Source organism: Babylonia areolata, chromosome 3 (assembly GCF_041734735.1).
Source record: "Babylonia areolata isolate BAREFJ2019XMU chromosome 3, ASM4173473v1, whole genome shotgun sequence".
In the NCBI taxonomy this organism is placed as follows: Eukaryota; Metazoa; Mollusca; class Gastropoda; order Neogastropoda; family Buccinidae; genus Babylonia; species Babylonia areolata.
This window is the reverse complement of record NC_134878.1, coordinates 39,901,868-39,926,888: the sequence shown is the minus strand read 5'-3', so window position 1 is coordinate 39,926,888 and position 25,021 is coordinate 39,901,868. Positions and strand designations below refer to the sequence as shown.

Here is a 25,021-nt window from a genome sequence, read left to right as displayed (position 1 = left end):
CTTGCCAGCTCCACTCCTCCTCTGATACTCGATTTCTCAGAAGACCCACAGACACAGATCATTTTCTTTTCAATCCCCATAGACGTGGAACAGACTCATTGATAACCTCCAACATTCTGACAATGATTCCCTCGTCTCTTTCATATCTGGCCTCAAAACTCACATCTTCCCTTAGCAGTAAATTTTGTTGTGGCAGATCCATCCAAATGGTATATATTCATGTGTGTGTGGTGTGCTTGGCTATGAGTATACACATGTATGTGTACACATATATTATATACATGTATGTGCATGAATGTGTGCATGTGTATGTTCATATGTTTGCATGTGTGTTTCCGTGTGTGTGTGTGTGTGTGTGTCTGTGTGTGTTGAGGGCTTGTACATATGTATGTTAATTGTTTGTATGTTTAATTGTATATATGCATTGTGCTTGTGTGTGTGTGTGTGTGTGTGTGTGTGGTTAGCTTGTCACATTTTAATGTGTATACATGTATAACAATGGTGTAATGTGTTATGCATAAAAAATTCTAAAGCAGATCTCTGGATAGTGTGCTATTCAAATTCTAAAAACAGATTAATCATTTTGTAATGTAAAGTTCTGATTTTTTTGATTTTTTAGGTCTATTGAAAACATAGACCATTGCAAATTTGGAAGTGACAATTATAGCCCTACCAATCTCTGCAATTTTGTGGAGACATAACAGGAAAAAGTCACTTAAAACAGAGCTGCAGACAGTTTCAGATTTTACACAAATAATAGTGGAATATTTTTATTCAATTAATCTAATAAGGATGTGTGTGTGTGTGCATGTGCATGTGTAGTGTGTGCATGTGCGTGTGTATGTCTATTTCATTTAGATTAGACATTTGTCATTCAGTCACAATTAGTTCTAGTACACAAATGTGATAGCTAACAGTGTTGAACATCATTTCAAGTCCATGCTGACAAAGTGGTGTCAGAGTGGCTGTGTCAGTTCTTTGGAATACGGATATCATCTACCAACAATCTTCTGAAAGGGACCCCATCATGACCATCAAAACTTCAGTCTGATGGCTGCGCCAAAGACATACTGACAGGAGGTCAAACTTTATAATGACATGAATATCAGAATCTATCATTCATCAGCTAATTGTGAAGTGTAAACAATGGATATTTTCTTTCATAATGAAAGTGATCTGTGGCTCAGCCAGGCCATTGCCTTGAATTCACGAACTTGCTGGCACAGTTGTTAACCCTTTCTCATTGAGAATGTATGCTTCATTGACATTATGCAGTATTCCTGAAACATAAAGTAAGTCACTCAGAAGCAATGGCAGTTTGATGACACTCTGACAACACACTTTACTTGTGCCCTCCAGACTAAAGAAAAACAATTTGTTGTTGTTTAATATGTCCCAGTAATTTTCACTGTGCACCATGGCAGAATTGGTTAGTTACTGGACTTCTGATACAGTGGTCAGGGTCAAACGCCTTGTTTTGACCTGGTGTTGTGTCCTTGGGAAAGGTACTTTACTTCTATTTTACCCACACCACCCAGGTGTGAATAGGTGCCTGGCTTCAGTTGGGGAAGGCTGAGACAGCGGAAGGAGAGGATTGGGCCCCACCTTCATATGCAAAACCCTACACACAGTGGATTTGAATTCACTGACATGATAGCTATAACCTTTATTTCTTACCAGCAAAAAGTCATCATCAAACCAGTCAGTTGTTTTTTTTCCTGCCCTCTCAAACTGAGCAGTAACAGGGAAAAGGTTTCCTGAAAAGAAATGACTTGAGTAAAACTGAAGTCTATAAAAGGGAGACAAAAATACAAGAAGAAAATCTGGAAAGGGTGTTCATCCTTCCACAGAACAAAATGGTAGCACAGTGTTGATTTGCTATTTGTCCTTTGAGGATCTGATTTTGAATGGTGAATCTCATTTGTCCCATATTCCACACCATGTTATTGGCATTATTTACACACTTCTTGTTCCCAGTCCCCCATACACAGGCACACTTCTTGTCTCCAATGCCCTATACACAGGCACACATCTTGTCCTCAATCCCCCATACACAGGTACATATCTTGTCCTCAATCCCCCATACACAGGCACACATCTTGTCCTCAATCCCCCATACACAGGCACATATCTTTTCCTCAATCCCCCATACAGAGGCACACATCTTGTCCTCAAATCCCCCATACACAGGCACATATCTTGTCCTCAATCCCCCATACACAGGCACATATCTTGTCCTCAATCCTCCATACACAGGCACATATCTTGTCCTTAATCCCCCCCCCCACACCCCCCACAAGCACACATCTTGTCCTCAATCCCCCATACACAGGTACACATCTTGTCCTCAATCCCCCATACACAGGCACATATCTTGTCTCCAATACCCCATGCACAGGCACATTTCTTGTCCTCAATCCCCCATACACAGGCACACTTCTTGTCTCCAATACCCCATACACAGGCACACATCTTGTCCTCAATCCCCCTTACACAGGCACACTTCTCCCCAATCCCCCATCCACCTCACACTTCTTGTCCCCGATCCCCATACACGGGCACACTTCTTCCCTTGATCCCCAATACACACTTCTTGTCCCCAGTAATAATAATAATGGATACTTAACTGTCACAAACAAATCTATTATAGGGCGCCTTAAAAGAATCAGGTGTTGAACTTCTGATCCAGTGTTCACCGGTGATCAGGTTTCCAGACTGCATTTCAGCATGGAGTTTTGTCCTTGAGAAAGGCACTTTACTTCGATTTTCCTGACTCCATCCAGGTGTGAATAGGAACCTGACTTCAGTTGGGGAAGGTTAAATGGCAGAACTTGAGAATGAGAGAATTGGGCCCCACCTTCAGAGCTCTAGACACAGTGGATGTGAATAATTCACTGCTCTGATGGCTATGAGACCCTCAACCTATTCAACTTAAACAGATCTACAAAAATGATGGAAGTGACACTCCTCAGTCAACATGGCAAAACATACAGCCCAATTACATTGCTATTACAGAGATATGAGAACAAGACATTTTATACAGAAGATTCTATTAAAAATCTTCTCAGAAGAAACAGCCTAAAAAGGTCAAAAGAAATGCATGCTGACATTTTATAAACAGTTTCTTTTTCTTCCCCTCTAAACCTTGATGAACAAACAAAAAGGGCAAAGTATCAAGACTTACAAACATATCTCCAAATATACAGTTAGAAAACAAAAACAGACTAAAATAATGATTCATGGTCTATATATATTTCTAAAAAGTCAACAACATGGACAGAGTCTTTTCAGTTTCACACAAAAAAAATAAAGTTCAGTATTCAGTAAAGCATGTGTAATCTTCCTTATGGGATAGAATGTGCTCTCATTTTCAATAGCTAATCTTATAATATGATTAAATGTCATAGTTAATGTCAGTTTCAAATTAAGCTGTGAACAGTATAAAGAAAAATTATCCATTATCTTCTGTACACTTTGGATGCTGACACGAGCAAATTAATGTGTACGTTTTTGTGGCCTTGTATAACATGCTTCTCCTTAACTCACTCGCTGCCATTGTCCGTATATGCGGATGTCGTCGGACAAAGCGTTGGATGCCGATGTCCACATATGCGGATTTGGATTTTGAAAAGTCGCGCTGTTGGAGTGACGTGTCGGATAGGAAAATCAAAAGCAGAACTGATTCTTAAGTTATCTCCGGCCAACTTTTCATTCACACACACTGCGTGTGTGAAGTGACACGCTCATTAGCAGACGACAACGAAGCATACCCTCGGTCAGCTCTGCAGGTTGTTTGACAAGATGGTGTCGCGTCGAAGTGTTCGACACGGTAGGAGAGGTCAAATGCAACACAGCATTGAAGCTACTTTGGCAATGATCCAAACTGAAGTCTCCAATGTTGAAGGAGATAATGTTGATTCATCAGACAGTGATTTTGAACCATATCCCGATGAACTAGAAACAGATTCGGCCGCTGAAGATGGTGTTTACAGTGGAGAGGAAAGCGAGTCCTGAACACGTGCCAGCTTACCGACACTGACAACGAAATCACTGAGGAAACGGACGACTTTGCTGGTGTTTTTACCAGTGACTGGACTGAAAATGGTGAGTGTGTATGTATTATATATATATGTGCGCATGCGTGCATGTGTGCGTGCATGCGTGTGTGTGTGTGAAAGAAAACAATGTCACATGCTCAGGTGTACAACTCTGTGTGTATATGTGTGTGTGTGTGTGTGTGTGTGTGTATGTGTGTGATTGCATCCATATGTTTACTTATTTTCTGTCTTACAATAACATGGAGTTTATTTGTAGAACAAGGTGCTATAGAAATGACAGTAATAGTACTAATACTGATGATACTGTCATTATTGTTTGTAATATTGTAAAAAAAAAAAAATCTAAGATGGTTTTCTTTGACTACATGTAAAAAAAAATTACCACATTATGTTTCCATTCTCATAAATATTTAGAATAAACAAGGGAATAAGCAAACAAATAATTTAAACAACAATAAGAAGAAAGAGTCAGACCTGCATGATAATTTGTGTGTGTGTATGGTTGCAGGTCATGTTGCTGTGCTGAAGTGGCAGGACAAAAAGCCAGTTCACATGCTGACAACAGTCATGCTGCCAACTACCATGGTCAGTGTGACAACATGACACCGTCCTGAAAGACAGAAGCCAGCTGCAGTACAAGACTACATCACCAACATGGCTGGAGTGGATATGAATGACCAGCTACTGCAAGTGCAAGGTCTGTGAAGACCTGTTCAAGCACCACAACACACCAAACTGCCAACTGGTGTCCAAAATGTGGAGTTCCACTGTGTGTGAAGCTGTGCCCAGGACTCAACATCACCTGCCATGAGCTTTTTCACTCCAGACAAGACTATTGTCAGTGATAATACATCAGGTTTTTGTGTACAGTGAACTCCTTTTTTTATGTAGAGACAATATTTTTTGTGTGTGCGTGAATTTCAACTTTCTCCACCATCTGTTCATACTTCATTGCATGTACTAGGTCTTCAGTTCCTCAGATAGTGTTAGGATGTGATGTGGAACATTTGTAAGCTGTTCAAGGACACTTGGTGTACCTTTCTGATGGGTGCAAAAATGCTACAAAATACACAAAAAATGGATACCGTGATCAACAACAAGATGGTGAGTAAATAATTTAATTTTTTGCACAAATATGTAACAACATTCACTGAATACACATACTAACTTTCAATTGTCTGGGTATTTATTTGTTTTTTTGAGAATTTTGTTCCCATCCTATACAAACCCTGGGTTTTCTGGGATTCACAAATGGAAAAACTCTTAGCATGGAGTGAGTTAAGCATGTTAAACAAGGCCACACAAAAAAAAAAACACCAAAAAAAAAAGAAGCGTGAGCGAAGGAAGCTGGGCTCAACTTCTGGAGACGTTTTCCCTTGCAACATCTGTGGGAAGTGCTGCGCATCCAGAACTGGCCTCGTCTCCCACATGAGGACACACACCAACAGATAAGCGTGCCTGCCTACTCATCCATCGGACCGACGGGAGATTCCATCATAACATGCACACACTTGCAGTGATGTCAGTATGTACAGGAGGATGTGTATAAAATCATGCTTGTGTGTGTGTGTGTGTGTGCGTGTGCGTGTGCGTGTGTGTGTGTGTGCATATTTCCATATGTATTTATAAAATATGCAAGCTTCAATATAATTTTTTTTTTAATATTGAACAAATCAAACAATTACCATCGAAGCCATTTCACAAACAATGTCTACATCAACTGTATCACACAAAACCAGTTTCTACTCACAAAGTATATCTGTATAATATCAACTAATTAACATTACAAAATAATCAAAGATAAGATATATAATAATGGTTTGCCACCTGGGAAAAAATTTAACCAACAAGGTACTGATCTGGCACTTACCGAGAGGGTAGTAGAAAGTATGGTTGCTTACTACTCCATGCACTAGGGTGAATTCCACAAACAACTGCAAAAAGGTGCTACTTCAATGGTGATCACTTGACCACTTCAAGCATGACACTCAAACTTTCTGGCAAGCAATTGTGACCATCTGTTGATTCAGCAAGAGGTGTAGGGATATAAATCATGCTCTGTTTTCATATTTCTTTGCACACTGTGGAGTATAAGGTCTCTAGATCATCATGTTAAGTAATATTCACTGCCATAATGACAACAATAAAAAGGTTTATAATGTGCCTTAAAATTGTTGTCACGACAATACATGGAAACATGAAAAAGGAGAATGAAAGCAGTTACCTAACATGTAACTCTTGTGCTAACAGATGCTATAATCACAATCTGACAACACACATGTTGAGAGAGATACATACAGAGAGCGAGAGAAGACGAAAGAGAGGGTGAGAGAAAAAGGGGGTGGGGGCAGACAATCCAAAAGAACAGAAGAAAGGCAGATTGCTTGATTGTTAGACAAAGTGAACTGAACAATTTTTTTTTTTTTCCCCATAAATCAACAGACAAGGTGGATAGAAAATTCACTGTATGTTTGGACATTATCACAAAAACTTATTTCTCAACAAATCACTTTCCATCAAATCTACACAATCAGCTTCCAAGCCAATGTCCCACAATTGTTCAAGTAGTTACATGCAACCTTTTATGTTCACTTATTACTGCATACAGCCAAGCTTGTTCAATTATCCCAGTGTGCATGCCATCAGGTTATTATCCAAACTTCTTAACTGTGTCCCACAGTTAACATCACTGTGATTTTGCTGGCCAAAATTCAAAGAAAGAAAGAAAAGCTTTTTCTGAGCAGAATCAGCAATGCAAGCAAAGTAACTGTACCTGATTGTGCCCAGCTTTCAGTGTACTAAGGCTTTCTTCAGAGGGAATAAGGAAGTCTTGCAGATCCATGGCAGGTCCTAGTGCCACCTTAGCTCATTCTTGCTGGGTTGATGTTGGAAACACCCATCAGCTTTGTTTAAGGATGGGCTCCATGCATGCGAGGGGTGGCCAAAAGATACAGCAACTGACTAGGAATCTGGGGTACAAGATCAAATCCAGCTTGGACTAGGATTCTAATCCTTCCATTCAATATACCTTGTGTGATGGTCTGGTTACTGGTCTTTTACATGAAATTATAAACCAAGGTCACTGAAGCCATAGAGAACGCCCCTCAACAATGTAGCTGGACACATCTCCCCATGCAATGCTTACATCATGTGGTAAAACACCTGCTTCAAGATGCAAAAAAAAACAAACTCCACTTTCTCTGCCCCCCACCCCCACCCCACCCCCCAAAAAAGATCACTTAAAAAAGGGAACTACCACCACAAAAATATGCAACATCCCTGGGTGCTTATAATGTTTCCTTTCCCGAAAGTCTGCAGCTACTAAACTGTCACACTATGGAGTCTGCAGTGTGACAATACAAGCCTCCCCGAACTTGATGCCTGCTGTTTGGATAGGAATGTACTGATCACAAAACTTTCATTCATCAAATCACATCTAAGAATGTGGCTGCAGAACTAACTGAAAAAAGCGAGATAAATGGTTTACAGTGAACCCACTATAAATTGTACTTTCAGTGCAACAAGTGGCCCCATGATATATTCCATGATGCCATGCAGGCCCCAGAAAACATGAGCTCAGCATATCTGGTCAAGCTGTATCAGTCAAAAGCAAACCAAAGACACCTGGGGAAAAAACAATGTGTTCAGCTGATGTACATGAAAGTAAGGTTTAGCATGGGCCAAATTAGAGTTTGAAAGCCCAAAATTTTCTACTTTGTTTGCTTTGAATGTAGCTAGTCTCCTGGCATACCGTCCTTCACCTCTGCATTGTATACCATTCTCCACTGCTGTTAAAAACCAGCCATCATACCAACCACACAGTATCAGGATAGATGTCTGTCACATAAGTCTGCTCTCACACTGTTGAAGAGCTGAATCCTCTCCCACACATTTGATAAACTTCACCATTTATCAGTCCACAAGCAAGTTACATTCATCAGGACTGCTTACAAGAGCCAAAAGCAAACCTACTTGGGTTCTTCCGTTTTGATTTTTTGTGTGGCTTGGTAGAAGCAGATGTTGTGGCATTGGCTGACACATCGTCCCCTGTCCTCAGTATGTCTGAAGTGATGCTATCATTTTCCACTAACCCTCCATCTTTCACCACAGGCAGTGACATACCCTCCCCTGCAACACACAAGAAACATTTCACTATATCAAAAGATAAATTTAAAAAAAAAATCTGTCCTTTAATCATTTAACACCCCTGTTCCACATAAATGGTACACAACTGTTAAAACATTTATGCAAATTATATGAGAGTTCATTTCCTCAGAAAACTAAACATTGATTTTACAGTCAGTTTTGTTGTGAAGCCACAAATGGAGAATTCTTGTTCACAGATTATCTGCAGGCCACTTTTTGTTCTTCTTCTAGCTTCATTAATTGTCCAGACCAGTGACATTGCTGCTTTTGCTTTGCCACTGTAGTTGGTACTTTAGTGAACAGAGTGTGTTGCAAGTTGTAATGACATGCTCAGGATACCTACATTATAATATGAATTTTTTTTAAATTACATACTGCTCCTTTTGCTCAGCTATTTAACCTCTAGCATGCCACATTTTTTCCAGCACTGTTTCCTCTGTAGCCAGATTATTTTCTGTGGCTGGCTTTGAGCATGAAACTACTTGCATACAAACACCTGTAACTTATATTTGAATAACAGCACTGATGTGAAATTTTGTATGTGGTTATGATGAACATTGAAGACCATGCAGAAATTGTTTACATGCTTTATAATTTAGAATATGAGTGGTAAAATGAAATAAATAAAACAGAATAATATGGAAACCACAAACAGTGTTTACTTGTAAGTTTGAGCTGAGAGGTGCATGTTTTTGTTTTTTCTACTTTATTCTTGAAGCATGGCCTTGGTACTCAGACATGACACTTCAGAACCTTGAAATTTCAATCAATGGATCATAAAATGATTGTTTTGTAAGGCAGATCAAAGAAAGAAGACACAGAAAAGATTTAATCTGAGCCCAGTTGATATAACACCAAACACGATAACAATATGCTTTTGGCAGTTTTTGTTTCTCCTACCCCGCATATTTTATTATATGTGTGCTAAAATGATAAGCAGATCAACCATAGCCCGGTAAAAAGAGAAAATAATAATATGCATCCAATAAATTTTCATGAATTATTGCCGCACCCATATTCCAAAAACCCGACCAGCCAGTCATGAAAATACCCACTCGGCATACCTTTTTTGTCACCGTTATCGAAATGTACAAGATGCGCACATTCACATCAACATAATCATCCATTTGTCAAAGATATTCTGGCAGAAAAACTTTCAAATTCATCTTCAGAATCATCACGGAGGAAGAACTCTAAAATCTCCTCAAGCTGCCAATGCACCATCTCAACTTGCATCTGAAATTCACTAAAAAAAAACCCAAAAAACATCATAAAACTTAGAAAACTCCAGTAAAATCAATTAGATTAAAAGCAAATGGGTGAAGCCTTGTTCTGAAACCGGATGTATGACTAACTGGGGGTCAAGGCTGTTGGAATTTGTATAATATGGGCACCAAATTCAAACACCCTAAGCTGGTCGCCAGCTGTCACCGCTGGCTGCTGGAGATAAGTACTGTTGGGCGACTCCTGTCGCTGTTGGCATGCTAAAGGTTAAACCATTTCCATTTGATCAAACTTTGTCACTGGCAGTGAATAAGTTTTGGTTGAAATGGGTGCTGAACTTTTTTTCCTTCTTATGTTAATTTGAAGGACTATATCTGAGAAAGCAACTCAGTCATGATCAAATGAATATTTCATGGTAATGTGTGTGAACTAAAATAGTGAAAAATCAACTGAGTTGAGATATTAGACAACATTAGTTTGTCAAAGCAGTTCAGTTCAGTTCAGTTACTCAAGGAGGCATCACTGCGTTTGGACAAATCCATATATGTTACACCACATCTGCTAAGCAGATGCCTGACCAGCAGTTTAACCCAATGTGGATCGTCAGGCATTTATGGAAAATAAGAAGAAAATAAGGAAAATCGGATACAAAAGTAAATAAATAGATAAGTAATTAAATTAATGAACTAATAAATCAAAATAGCAAACAAACAAAAAAACCCAACAACAACAAAACAATGAAAAAACAAACAAAAACAAAAGAAATAAACAGATAAATCAATTACATGAAAAAATAATGATACCAGCCGCCATGGCGAAGTGGTTAGCATCGTGGACTGACAGCTGGGAGGATGCGGGTTCGAATCCCAGCGGAGGTGGGTTTTTCAGCCCGTGTGCTCCTACCCAGAGCTGAGTGTGCTGTGGGCTTAAATGGGGAGACTGGGACCACACAGTCGAGTGTCATCCACTTCAAGGATGCATATTTGGGTGTGTTGCTCTAATTACCTGACCAACACTGCAAGTGTCTGTATCTCTCAGGCCTGGTTAACGCCGGGATATCATTATGATAGGAAGCGTAGAGTACAACCTTGTCACGCAGTCCCAAACCAAAATGGACCTCCATAGCAACATCGTCATAGTCCTCCTCCTCCTTCTTCATCATCATCAATATAAACAAAACAGTCTCAAAGTCTGTGGCCTTTCATGCCCTGCTCTCATGGTGACCTCAGTTTCGATACCCCTCCACTTCTAAGCTTGGGGTGAGTCCTGTCAGTGTCTTCAGTGTCAGCAGATTCATGGGGGACTGTTGTTTGAGGGACGTGGTGACGGTCTCCACACTGGGAGGAACGCTCACTCAATCTGGCTCCGTGACTAAGCCATCATTGTCGTTAGTAGGGGGCTTAGTAGGTGGTGTCCGAAGTACGCTGAATCAGAACAGACACCACTGAACACCACCGAAGTGACTCAGCAGCAGTGCAGGGTCTCCTCTGGTGTGTGGCCTCCTGGCGACCTAACATCAATGGTTGCCTGCGGATTGCCAACGCTGGAACTGTGACGGACAAACCTGGGTGTGGCCGTGTATGGGGGAATCTAAATGAGCGGCGAGGGAGTAATGCCACTGACATGGTGCAGATGATAGGGCAGCAAAAAAAACAAAAAAAACATAATGATAATAACCAGCCACCATAGCGAAGTGGTTAGCGCTGTGGACTGATGACTGGGAGGACGCGGGTTTGAATCCCAGTGGAGGTGGGTTTTTTGGCCCGCGGCCAGCTCCTACCCAGAGTTGAATGTGCTATGGGTTCAATATGGGAAGACTGGGACCACACAGTTAAGTATCATGCACTTCACAGATGTGTCTTTGGGTGTGTTGCTCTAGTTTCTTGACCAACACTGCAAGTGTCTGTATCTCTCAGGCCTGGCTGACGCTGGGATATCATTATGACAAGAAGCGTATAGTATAGCCTTGTCACGGAGTCCCAAACCTAAATGGACCTCCATAGCAGCATCTCCATCATCAGCATCATTGTCATCCTCCTCAGCTTCCATCATCAACATAAAGAAAAGTCCCAAATCATGTGGCCTTTCACGTCCTTGTTCTCATGGTGACCTCAGTTCCGATACCCCTCCACTTCTGCACGTGGGGTGAGTCTTGTCAAAGTCTTCAGTGTTGGCGGATTCATAAGGGACTGTCGCTGGAGGGACATGGTGGCAGTCTCCACTCTGGGGGAGATGCTCACTCAGTCTGGCTCCACCACTCAGCCATTATTGGCATCAGTAGGGGGCTTAGTAGGTGTGGTGTCCTAAGTAAGTTCAATCAGAACTGGCACTTCCAAACACCACCAAAGTGACTCAGTAGCAGTGCAGGGTCCCCTCTGGTGTGTGGCCTGGCGACCCAACATCGATGGTTCCCTGTGGACTGCTGGTGCTGGGACTGAGACAGATGAACCAAGGTGTGGCTGTGTATGGGGGACTCGGAATGAGCGGTGTGGGAATAATGCCACTGAAATGGGGCAGCAAAAAATAACAACAATAATGATAAAATCAGTAAATAAATAAATATATATATAAGTGTACATAAACACACACACACATGCATACACGTACACACACGCACAACAGAAATGCAACAAATATGCGGTCTTGCAGATATGAAAGCACAAACAAATGTTCACAGGCCTCACGCTAAACATTAGAGCACACAAGCCCCACACATAAACTCACGCACACAAACACATACACCCCACCCCCCAACGCACACACATACATCTACATTCCCTATCTCCCACATTTATCCACAGATGAACTCATACACATAAATACACACATACATTCCTATATTTCGTCACTCCCACAATATCCACAACACAGACACATACACACACCCCAACCCACACACATGCACACCAACATACATACACTTACATATACTCGTACACTCCTGACACACATTGCCATTGATTTGCGGTAAAACTAAAGGGGTGCGAAAAGATTTCTGATGCCTAGCGTATTGCTGTCTAACGTATATGGAAAAACCCAGACAGACTGTTCCATTTTAAAGAAATTTGCACAATGTTGGTTTGGAAATAATACACATATTCGTTTGATTTGCAAAAGATTGTGCTCTACCTTTCATGCTACAGCTAGACTTACAGCAGCTCCATCTCTCTTTCATTCATTCTGTGAGGCAATCATTGGAGTGATGGCCTTTATCTGTTTTTTGTGGTACTTTTTTACTTTTCTTAGGATTTCAGATTTTCTGAGATGTAGACCGCCCATTGTTGTTGCTCTGCTAGCAAGCCTGTCAGCTTGCTCATTTCCCTTAACACCTGCATGTCCAGGATAGTATAACCATGTAAGCTTTTGAATCTGAAAGTTGCACATTGCCTATTGCCACTCTGGGCTTCCCATTCCACTTTCAATTTTTTGAGGGAGGTTCATTGAGTCAGTAAGAATCATGGCATGTTGATTTTCAGATGATAAATAGATGACAGCAACAGGACAGCATGTGTCACAGCTCCATTGTCAGGCTGGAGGTTGTGACTTTATATGGAAAATTCTCTTCTCTAACTGTTTTTCGGTTTTGCTTTGCAGTGAATCCTCAACTAGATTGGTCTCAGGTGACTGAACCATCTGTTCTCTTCTTTACTATTTTCTTCTATGAGTAACTTCACCTCTGCATCAGTTTTGCCCTCTGGCCATTCCTGCCAATGTCTTCCCAAAGTGATTGAAATTATTGTGTTCAAGAGATGTTTGAGGTTCACAGGGTTTTCCTCACAATCTTTTGTTTATTTCAGGTCTTGTAGCTGGCATACCAGCCAGATTGTATTTTTTGCCTGTCCCATCCATGATCTTCCGCATCCTAGACGGCTACCTTTAGGTTCCTTAACTTCATAGTGCAGTGGGTTTTGAGGGTTTCTAATGCTCTGAAGTAGGCCTTAACCTGTTGTAACTTGTTTCTGGCCTGCACTAAAGGAAGTGCAGCATGTATCGCATGGTCTCCCTAAGAGTGTCTTTCATAGTTCCAAGGACCAGCCTCGTAGTCTAGGGCTGATTCAAAAAGGTTCCAAATGTGTGTACCAAAACATTTTTTTTTTTTACAATAGAAAAAATAACACTGATCACACTGATATAAAGTTTACCACTGTGAGGGGATGGGAACATAATTAGATTTTGATTTTTAATAATTATTATTCACACTTCTGGCCATGACAGAGCGCCTTACAGAGTCGCAAGGTGAGAGTGTGTGATGGAGGTTATGCAAGCTCAGAATGCAGCTTGCCAGTGGAAAGCATTCAGTGCCGTACAGAACATGCGACTGACTGCCTCTGTGCTGATGCTCTCCATACCTCTGTGAGCAGAACACTGCAGCAGATAACAGATACCATACAGAGTGCTAGTAAGAGAGTTCTTTTGGGTCAAAAGGGAACCAACATTTTCAGTTTCATGAATCTTATACTAAACTGGTAGAAGACGCAAACTGGCTTTTATGAATGTTTTCCAGTTTCTTACCAGCCATGACATTTCATAAAGAATGAAACTTTAAAAGTGATTTTACTAAGGCAGCACAGCATTGTTTAGTTCTTAAGTACAATTTTGTTGACATTTTACACAGTGCACAAGAGATACTTCATGCTCTGCTTACTGATGCGTAGAATTTAAATATATACATATGTGTTAACCAGGTTTGTTTGGATGATTATTGTCTGAGCACTGTCCAGAAAGTATGGAAGGCAGATGATGACAAAATTGACCATCATCATGTCTTGAAGTGAAAAGAATGGTACAATATACATATTTTTCTTTGGAAATGAACTGATATTTGCAAATGTGACTCATGAACCCTTGCACAGTAGACGTCAATTTAGCATGGGAAAGAGAATGCAGCTGGCTGGGGTGTGAAGGTGGCAAAATGAAGTGTATCTGTTGGGACCTCCGTCTCTCCTTTTCTCTCTCATTGACTCAACTCAGGCCTGTATCTCCAATCTGAAGACATGGATGACTGAAAACAAATTTAAATTAAATGAGGAAAAAACTGAAATGATGATTATCACCCCACAAAGACTTTGCCACTCAGTCTCTCTTCCTTCCTCAGTCTCCCTCAATGGCACCGACACTCCTCTTTCCTCTTCTGTCCGCAGTCTTGGTGTCATACTCGACCAGTCTCTTTCCTATCAGCAGCATGTTGCAAATATATGCAAAATGTGTTACTTTGAAATTCGCAGAATTGCATCCATTCGTCATCTCCTGACTGAAGATGCAACCAAAACTCTCCTCTGTGTCTTTGTGCTGTCCCTGCCTGGATTATTGTAATTCCCTACTTGTTGGTTCACGCAGTTGCCTCATTGCTAGGCTTCGGGAAGTCCAGAACTATGCTGCTTGTCTTGTCTTTCATTCCTCTAAATTTGATCACGTCTCTCCTCTCCTTCATGCTTTACACTGGCTCCCAGTACAAGAAAGAATACAAAGTCGTCTCTCTTTATTTCAAGTCCATTGAGGCCACAGTATCTTTCTGATCTCATTCATCCTTACATACCCTCACGCCAACTCCGCTCTTCTTCTAACATCCGTATGCTTAGGATCCCCCCTGCTCAAACCAAATTGTATGGCCAAAGTAGCTGTTCATTCCAAGTCCCCTTTCTTTGGAAACAACTTCCTCAACCTCTCCGTCACTCATCTTCACTGCAGTCTTTCAAATCCAGTCTGAAGACGCACCTTTTCCCCTCCTGATTAATTCTCAACAGCTCATCCCTTTGCAGTATGAACGAAAATGACTATTAGTGACTGAGTGAGTTTTGATAGTTTCAGAATGAACAATTTTGAATGATGTTTGTTATCTTGTGTTCAAATTTTCCTTTTTGATATTTACATTCTATTTGTAAACACCTAGGGCTTATTTTCAAGATGAGGCGTAAATGCTCATAATAATAACAATAATAATTAAAGTGCATCAGATAGTTATGAAGAAAAATGAGTGCCTGGAAGATGAAAATGGGTCAAACTCCAGAACTCGTTGGAAATGGGGGTCTCTCAGTCTGATTCAATATACACATGTGTTTACAATGATTATTCATGTGTTTCACATGTTACCAGGATTCCAACTGAATAAAGAAATATCTGCAACAATTTTGTGAAAATCTGATTTGTTCTTGTGTCTGAAATTTCTAAAAATATCCAAAATTTCTGCTCCATTCTATGACATGGCAATGTGTCTGAAAATGAAGTGGTCAGAAACAAATAAGTACAAACCTTATCAAAATCCAGTCCATATAGATCTGATCTATGTTTATTTCTTGTTCAAACAAAACATCTATCAATAAAATGGTAAATCAAGTTTGAAATATTACACAAAGACCCATGTGACAGCCACAAACTTCCCATTCCTCAAGACATGTTTCTCATTCATTCAAAGGCAAGCACAAGAATACACTACACATTCTTTACTTGCAATAGGTGGTCAACACATCTTTCTTTAACAGCACATACACTAATTTTCTGATGAAAATGTCTGTTCAACTATATAAATGCAATCGAGGTCACATATCAATTTTAGGTTCCGCTTTTCTGTTTTACTTCTGTACATGTTAACATCCCAATAAAAATATACATGTAAACAAAATCAAAACTATTTTCACATAAATCATGCAGATTCATCGCCAGAAAGCATAAATCGGTTTGACAAACACCCTTCAAAAATGTGTGTTTACACAGCATCAGAGAAGGTGGTGTTTCCAACAGCGTGTAAATGAAATGTGCGTATGTTACACGGAAGTATCCGATATGTTGATTCACAGCCAATGGTTGATATATTGTTCAAAAATAAACTGTGTATGTTATTTTTGTTGTTATTATGGTTTGTTTATGCATTTTTCTCTCATCCGATTAAGTTTAGACACAATCACTGTTTCTGACACATGGCAAGATGGGGTGATATTCTGATACTGGCGTAAGATTTCGTAACACATCTACTCATGTTGTTCAATAAGACTGCTTTCAGTTGAAGACTTGTTACATCAAAAGTTCCAAATGACAATGTTCAAAGTAGAAAATCACCCCCTTTAATTACCTTGATGATGGATTGTACTGTCTGGTGAATTTTTATCATGAAATGATGTAATTTATCAGTTTACATGACAGACCAAGTGTGGAATGAAAAAATCATTGCATCCAAGATATATGCTTATTGTTTTGCAGAATTTGATTCGAACAGCCACGTTTTACATCACACAGGTTCTGAGAAAACGAACTATGAACTGATTGTGATTGATTTTTTTTAAATTAACTCACTCAGTATGGCCAGTCCTCTCTTCTCCTCTACACAGATCCCTCGGATGTCCAGTGTGTGTCTGAATGACCCAACCTTTAGCTTCCGTCGTCAGAATTGTGGTATTCTTTGTAAACATTCACGTCTTCAGTATAAGAGCCTTCCGCTTGCGATATTTTGATGATGGTAATTGGGCTGAAACGCTATTAACGTCGTCTCTTTCGCCGTTCGTATGGAAAGAGTTAAGTTTGAAGCATTTCACGGTTAGAAGTGCTTGAAATGAAGTCAAGTGTTACATTCGGACAGAGAGCACATGTTCTTCCGCTTTGCGCAGATAACAAAATTTCTCATTCTCAGTTGTTTTTTTGTCTGTTTGTTGCTTTTTTGTTTTGTTTTTCGGTGTTGGGGGTTGTTTTTTTCATTGTTCTGCTTTTATTACATTTTGTTTTTCTGTAATCCTACAGAACAGCTGACAAAGACTGCCAGAGGAAGGTGAACCAGTTCTTGCAAACCAAGCAACTCATACAGAAGAGGCTGCTTGAGATGAAGAACACCTGGTGGGATAGAAAGTCCAAAGAGCTTTGGTCTGCTGCTGATGCTCACGACATGAAGACCTTCCATGATGGTCTCCGAGCTGTGTATGGGCCAAGAGTCACAGGATCAACCCCCGTCCGAGCCTCGGACCAGACCACCCTCCTGACAGACAAGAAAGACATTCTTGCCCGCTGGACAGAGCACTTCAACACCCTCCTCAGCAGGGACTCCCACAGCTACCAGTCAATGACTCGTTAGCTGACCCTCCCACCAAGGCCAAGACCCGCAAGGCCCTGAAGCTGACAACGTCAGGAAAAGCACCAGGAGCAGATGGAATCCAGGCTGACATCTACAAGTATGGAGGCGAGGTGCTGACAGACAAGCTGACCGCCCTGTTTCAGTCTATCTGGGAGACAGGGGAGGTCCCGCAGGATTTCAAGGATGCTTCTATAGTCCACATTTCCAAACGGAAGGGAGACAAAACATCCTGTGATAACCACCGTGGAATCTCTCTCCTCTGCGTCGCCAGCAAGATCTTCGCCTGCATCATACTGAACAGACTGGTCATGTCTCCGACACAGTCATCCCTGAAGCACAGTGCGGCTTCCACTCAGGCAGGGGAACATGTGACGTGGTATTTGCTGTACGCCAGATGCAAGAGAAGTGCCATGAGCAGAACAAGGAGCTCCACATGGTCTTTGTAGACCTGACTAAGGCCTTTGACACAGTGAACCACCATGGTCTGTGGAAGATCCTCCTAAAGTTCGGCTGCCCAGAGAGCCTAATCCAGCTGATTGCGTCTTTCCATGATGGCATGCAGGTGAGAGTAAAGGAAAATACTGACATGTCGGATCCGTTTCCTGTGGTAAATTGAGTGAAGCAGGTCTGCGTCTTGGCACCCACACTGTTCTCCATTCTCTTCTCTGCCATGCTGATTGACGCCTTCCAAGACTGTGACTGGGGCATCTACATTCAGTTTCGCACAGATGGCAAACTTTTCAACTTCCGGCGACTCCATTCCAGGTCCAGGGTGTTTGAGGCACTGATGAGAGAGTTCCTCTTTGCTGATGACTGCGCGCTTGCTGCACACACCCATGAGGATATGCAGTTTATTATGGACAGGTTCTCAACCTCCTGCAGGTGCTTTGGACTTGCCATCAGCCTCAGCAAGACCGAGTCCATGTACCAACCGGCTAGCTCACAGAACGCCAGTGCCTCCCCCCCACCTGCAATCAAGATCAATGACACAGAGATCAAGTCAGTCGACAAGTTTTGCTACCTGGACAGCACCCTATGCAGCAACGGAGCCCTTGATGCAGAAGTGACGCTGCGCATCGCCAAGCCCAGCTCCGCCTTTGGCAGGATCCAACAACAGGCTGTGGAACAACAAAGGCATCAGGCTCAGCACCAAAATCAAAACCTACAGAGCTGTTGTGCTGACCACCTTGTTGTACTGCTGTGAAACATGGATGACATATCGCTGTCACATTCAACAACTTGAGCAGTTTCACCAGAGATGCCTACGAAAGATCCTCGGCATAAGTGGCAAGACAGGGTCTCCAACCTCCAGGTCCTAGAGAGGAGCGGCCTGCCCAGCATCGAAAGCCTACTGATCCAGTGCCAACTACGCTGGACAGGACACGTTGTCTGCATAACAGACAGCAGGATCTTGAAGATGCTTTTGTATGGCCAGCTGAAGGAAGGCCACCGTGAACTTGGAAGACCCTGTAAGTGCTTCAAAGACACCTTGAAGACAAACCTCAAAGCCTGTGACAAAGACATCGCTTCCTGGGAAACTGATGCCCTTGACTACTGTCGCTGGAGGATGCTGTGCTCCAGTGGCATAAAGACATTTGTGGCATAAAGAGAACGCTGGCCATTAAGGAGAAGCGTAAGCGAAGGAAGCAGGGCTCAACTTTTGGAGACGTTTTCCCTTGCAACACCTGTGGGAAGTGCTGCGCATCCAGAATCGGCCTCTTCTCCCATATGAGGACACACACCGACAGATAAGCCTGCCTGCTTACTCATCCGTCGGACCGACAGGAGACTCCATCAATCCTACAGATTTGTTCATTATAAGGATACAGCTAATCAATTCTATGTTGATTAATCTAATAAAAAGATACAGAGAATCCAGTGTTTTTATCACAATTCTTCAGATAAAGATTACTTTTGTCAAGTGATATAAATTATACTGTTCCTACTTCATAATATAATGAATAGTAGTACTCTAAACAGTTAAACATTGAAAAGAATCAATATGTGGAGTGATGGCCTAGAGGTAACGCGTCCGCCTAGGAAGCAAGAAAATCTGAGCACGCTGGTTCGAATCATGGCTCAGCCGCCAATATTTTCTCCCCCTCCAATAGACCTTGAGTGGTGGTCTGGACGCTTGTCATTCAGATGAGCCGATAAACCGAGGTCCCGTGTGCAGCATGCATTTAGCGCATGTAAAAGAACCCATGGCAACAAAAGGGTTGTTCCTGGCAAAATTCTGTAGAGAAATCCACTTCAATAGGAAAAACAAAGAAACCTGCACGCAGGAAAAAATACAAAAAATGGGTGGTGCTGTAGTATAGTGACGCGCTCTCCCTGGGGAGAACAGCCCAAATTTCACACAGAAAAATCTGTTGTGATAAAATGAAATACAAGTACAAATACAAAATGGATTGTCTGCAGTGTTTCTGAAAAAATAAAATCATCTAGGGTGGGGAAGTTAGTTTTGGTATTTTGGGTTCCATTTACATATATCATAAGGTTTTATCTAATCATTAATAAGATACATAATTTTGTGCAGACTTTAATTTCATTGCATAGGCTTATGACTGCATGACAGATTTGTTATTAGCATTATCATAAACCAGTAATTCAAACATCTATGTTGGGAAAGTTATTTTGGTAACTTGGATTCCATGTTACATATGTTACAAAGTTCTATATAATCATTAATAAAATATATGATTTATCATAATGTATATCCCATGCTACACTGACGTCTACTGCGGCAGGGTTCATGAGTCACACTCGCAAATACCAGTTCATTTCCAAAGAAAAATATGCATGTATCATACTGTCCTTTTCACATAGGGACATGATGTTGGTCCATTTTGCCACGATCTGCTGCAGTGTCTTGTTCACAGAGGTATAGGTCAGCATCAGCACGGCAGCAGTCAGTCACATGTACTGTACCGTGATAAACGCTTTCTGCTGGTGAGCTGCATTTCCCGCTTGTGTAACTTCCCTCACACGCTCTTGCCTTGCGACCTCTTGTAAGGCGCTCTCTGATGGCCAAAAGTGTGAATAATGATTAATCAAAAATCTAACTGTAGCACTAGCAAAGCACTTTATGAAGGACATCACCTACCATCCTATAGGCATGGGACAGTAAAATGTTATTTGTAGCTTGCAAATTCCATTTATTCATTTGAAATTTGCTGGCTGAAATATTACAGTCTTTCAACAGTAAACTGTGCCATACTGGCATGACCATGCCAACAGATGTAATAGTACCTGAGAACAAGAGAGGCAAGGCCTTCAAGACTCACTTGTGATACACTTAAAAATAAAAAAAAATCTAATCGTTAAAATGTGTTCTGTATTTGTTATTATAAAGCTTCGCGTTTAAAAAAAAAAGTCCTAACCAGATTCGAACCCCGCATGTTCGGGTGAGAAGAAACTGCCTTATCGATTACACTATCGTGGCTCCTTAACTGACGTTCTAAAATTTAGCATTTGAACATACTTTTTTAAAGGGTGATAAATCAATTGTGGTATTCGCAGTGAGAACGCTGTTTAAATCATATTATTCTGGTGTATCTTGGGCATTCAAAAAATCTTTAAGGGCAATAAACAATTCTTTTTAATGGCTATCGCCGCAATCACACTGCAACATTTAGCTGTTTTCTCTAGATCTAGATAGATGTACAAGTTTAGTTACATCCGCCGGGAATGTAGTACGACACGGTCAATTCAATTTCTCTTTTATGTTCATTCTAGTTTTATAGTTTTAAAGTTGATATGAAAATTTAGTATTTTGTTAAACTAATAACATGTAGAGCCAAGTACAAGTACTTCTAAACGTCGTAAGAAGTGAAAAGGACTTCATTTTGAGAAAAGTCTAGACTGGAAATTTTTTCGTTTCATCGTGATCAGTTCAAGGGTATTAACTCGCATGGTTTACAATTTTTAATTGTGAATTCCAACTGATTCTGTGGATATTTTTATGGCAGTTTGGGGCATAATCCAGTAAGTGATGAGGCGTTCACAAATCTGTCTCTGAATAAATATTTAACGGTCTCCTTCTCCAACTTTCCATCACATGTTATCATGTATTGTCCATTGAATATAGGATTGAACGGGCAGGTCAACAACTTGAAACAAAATGGCGTTGTTCGCGTTTGCGAAGAATATGAGCACGCGCTTTGAATGTGTACAAATATGTGTACGCATTTGATTTTTGCCCATGACCTTCAGGGCTCAGCCAACAGATCTGTAAAGTCCACTCGTCGTATTGATTTTAGTATTTTCTGAAAAAGACCACTTGGGCGAATGAACATAGTGAAAGCCCTGTACACTGAGAGTAAAACACACAAGCTTTTTAATTATTGAGTATAATTTCAAAATGTAATGTTTAAGATGAGAAAGATCAGTTTAAAGCAAATTAAGTCCCCTAGCATTAATTACAGAGTAATTTCCCTTTTTTACTATCTGCACCAAAAACGTTTGCAAAATAAATAAAACTTCCATGCTTAGCAAAAGAAGTTCCTGTTTGAACAAAAAATGATAATAATGACTGCTCTTGTTGTTGTGTCAGAATATCAAAGTGCCAAGTTTAGAGAATACAAAAAATATAAATATAACAGTAAATGCAGTTTGCATATAATTAGGCTTCATTTTTTATTTTTTTGTGCCCATCCCAGAGGTGCAATATTGTTTTAAACAAGATGACTGGAAAGAACTGATTTTTTCCTATTTTTATGCCTAATTTGGTGTCAACTGACAAAGTATTTGCAGAGAAAATGTCAATGTTAAAGTTTACCATGAACACGCAGACACACACACACACACACAGACAACCAAACACCGGCTTAAAACACAGACTCACTTTGTTTACACAAGTGAGTCAAAAAGCCTTAGTTAAAACTGATCATACACACACACACACACACACACACAAGGACACACAGACAACTGAAACAAGGGGAATTCATAATTCATATCATACTCCCTGTTTGGTTGAATATACTTTAACTTACTATGTCAAAATGATGATAACTAGGCCTACTGGTTTGTTCTATATGGCCTAATTTCACGTCTAACCCATGGCTGCATTCACCCCATTTTAAGCACTGACACAATCAAGTAAATGAGTCCCATATTGCACCATTGCTGCACGTTCCTGGAGAGACTCCCTACTTGCAGGTGTTGAGTGACTGGAGATGCTAAATCTGGTCCAAGTCAATGCGGGCACTGCGTTTTGGCCCTGCTTCTCCCAGGACGACGTGCTCCAAAGTGTTTGGCTTGTGCTGTGGAGGTTGGGTTTGTAACTTTGTTGCTTACTCAGCTGCTTCTGCTTAGGCCGAGTCGCACTGGGAGGATCCTGGGCTGAAACCAGGGGGAATAGTGTCAGGGGTCTAGCCCAAGTTCTCTGTGAAACCCAGCAAGTCCCAGGGGTGAACCCCAATAAGAGAGGATGGGAGAATGTAACCATGGGCACCAGCCACCCTGTGAGTCAATTCCTTAGGGTCACTGGCACCCAGAACTCCAGGAAGGGGTTAACCTGTCCAGAGGGAAGAAAGGTCCACTGGTGGACCAATGGCCAGGAACTACTTGACACTAGTCTCCCCCACAAGGGAGGAGGTAGTAGGATAGCAAGGGTCACACAACCAGTATCCTCTCCTGTTGAGTTACTGGGGTGTTCTGACCTGAGGTGAGTTGAAGAGAGATGCCCATCCAAGGCCAGGGCTTTCTCCCCCACAGAAGGAAGTGGGAGAGAGGACTTGGCATGGGAGGGGCAACACAGAGAGCCATGAGGAAGTGGGAGAGAGGACTTGGCATGGGAGGAGCAACAGAGAGAGCCATGAGGAAGTGGGAGAGAGGACTTGGCATGGGAGGAGCAACAGAGCGAGCCATGCCACCACTAAGAGTAGACTTTGGAGGGAGGGCATAACCTCACTTTCCCTCAGTCCCTTTTCAGACTGTTTTTATAGGTTAATCCCCCCCCCCCTTCCCCCCAACCCCTCCTGCAATCCATCTCAACAGACACATTACCCTGATTGAAAACAGGAGAACTTAATAGCTCTGGATCCAAACCAGTCAAGGTGACACAGATAAGCAACTATGCAAATGGAAAAAGTAAAAAGCCAGGAAAGGTTTTGTTTTGCATTGTATTACTATTTTGGCACAACAGATGTAGCTGCGTGAAATTCAGCAGCTCTTCCCAGGGAGAATGCGTCACTACAATAAGAGTGCTACCTTTTTTCTTTTTCTTTCCTGCCTGGAGGTGTATTTGTTCTCGTTTCAAAGTGGATTTTTCTACAGGGACAACCCTTTGTTTACTGGGTTCTTTTATGTGCGCTAAGTGCATGCTGCATACAGGACCTCAGTTTATCATCTCATCCAAATGACTAGCATCCAGACTACCCTGGTTGAGAGTGCGCATGCATGGCAGAAGCAGTAGTCGAGTACCAAAGCTGTCGAATTTTTCCACTTTCTTCGAGGCTACAACCATTGACAGGACTGCAATGTAGTACGAATACCTTCATGACGGTTTTAAGCGTGCGAATAAATCTTTTCCAAAGTGGATAAATCGCCCAGTGTCTGGAAACTTAGAAAACTTGTGGTCCGCTGTCGGGGATCGATCCAAGATGGCAGTGTGAGTGGGAATTTCGAAGTGAACAGTGTGCTGAAAGTACTTCCACCAGCAACAGGCATAGGACTATTCACCGATTCTCAGGTCAGATCAAACCTTTTTCTTGTTAGTAAACACCACAAGCATCCAGTACGACCACACAATTAAAACGAGCTGTGTTTATCAGAGCAAACTGGAACTGTGTCTATCTTGCAAAGCAGAAGTGAAGAACCGAAACTGTCCAATTATTCCGTTTTGTTCGAGGCTACAACCACTGACAGGACTGTGAATTAAATTGAACATCTCCACTGCGGTTTCAGGCGCATGAATTGAATTATTTTTAGAGTGGATAAATCGCCCAGTGGCAGAATACTTAGAAAATTCTTATGGTCCGATCGAAGATGGCGGTGTGAGTAAGAAATTTGAAGTGAACAGCTTGAAAGTGCAAACTGTGTTTACCACTCAGGTTCAAGAGAAAACTGGGCCTTGTCCCTGTGTTGTTTCAGTTATTAGTACAAACTGTGTTTACTTTTCAAGCATTGTTAGCAACAGAGTGACCTTGTGGCATAAGACGGGCATGAATAGCGTGAAAGTGCAAACTGTGTTTATCACTCAGGTTCAAGAGATAACTAGGTGTAGTCCCTGTGTTGTTCAGTTATTAGTATAAACTGTGTTTACTTTCAAGCATAGTTAGCAACAGAGTGACCTTGTGGCATAAGACAGGCATATGCAGCTCATACCTCTGTGACTCATATCTTTGTGACATCTAGACCAAAATTACCCATTCTCAGGAATGGCAGACACACAGGGCAGGAGAGGGTCAACCTCTAGTGAAAAAAGTGAAGGAGGGGGAAGAAGAAAATAAATCTGTGGAAAATGCAACAAATACTGTGCAAAGAAAGACAAAGCAGTAAGCTGCAACCTCTGCGAAACCTGGTATCACAC

General features: G+C 41.3%; 1 protein-coding gene across 1 annotated transcript in view; it reads right to left on the bottom strand.

Moving 5' to 3' along the window:
- Positions 1-2,306: 2,306 nt before the first annotated feature.
- LOC143279981 (serine/threonine-protein kinase STK11-like) overlaps positions 2,307-25,021 on the bottom strand; it is a 124,643-nt gene continuing 101,928 nt past the window's right edge. Inside the window, exon 8 of the mRNA XM_076584379.1 lies at positions 2,307-8,186. Coding sequence (XP_076440494.1) covers positions 7,996-8,186 — 191 coding nt within the window. The 3' untranslated portion in view covers positions 2,307-7,995. The remainder of the gene's footprint in view (positions 8,187-25,021) is intronic.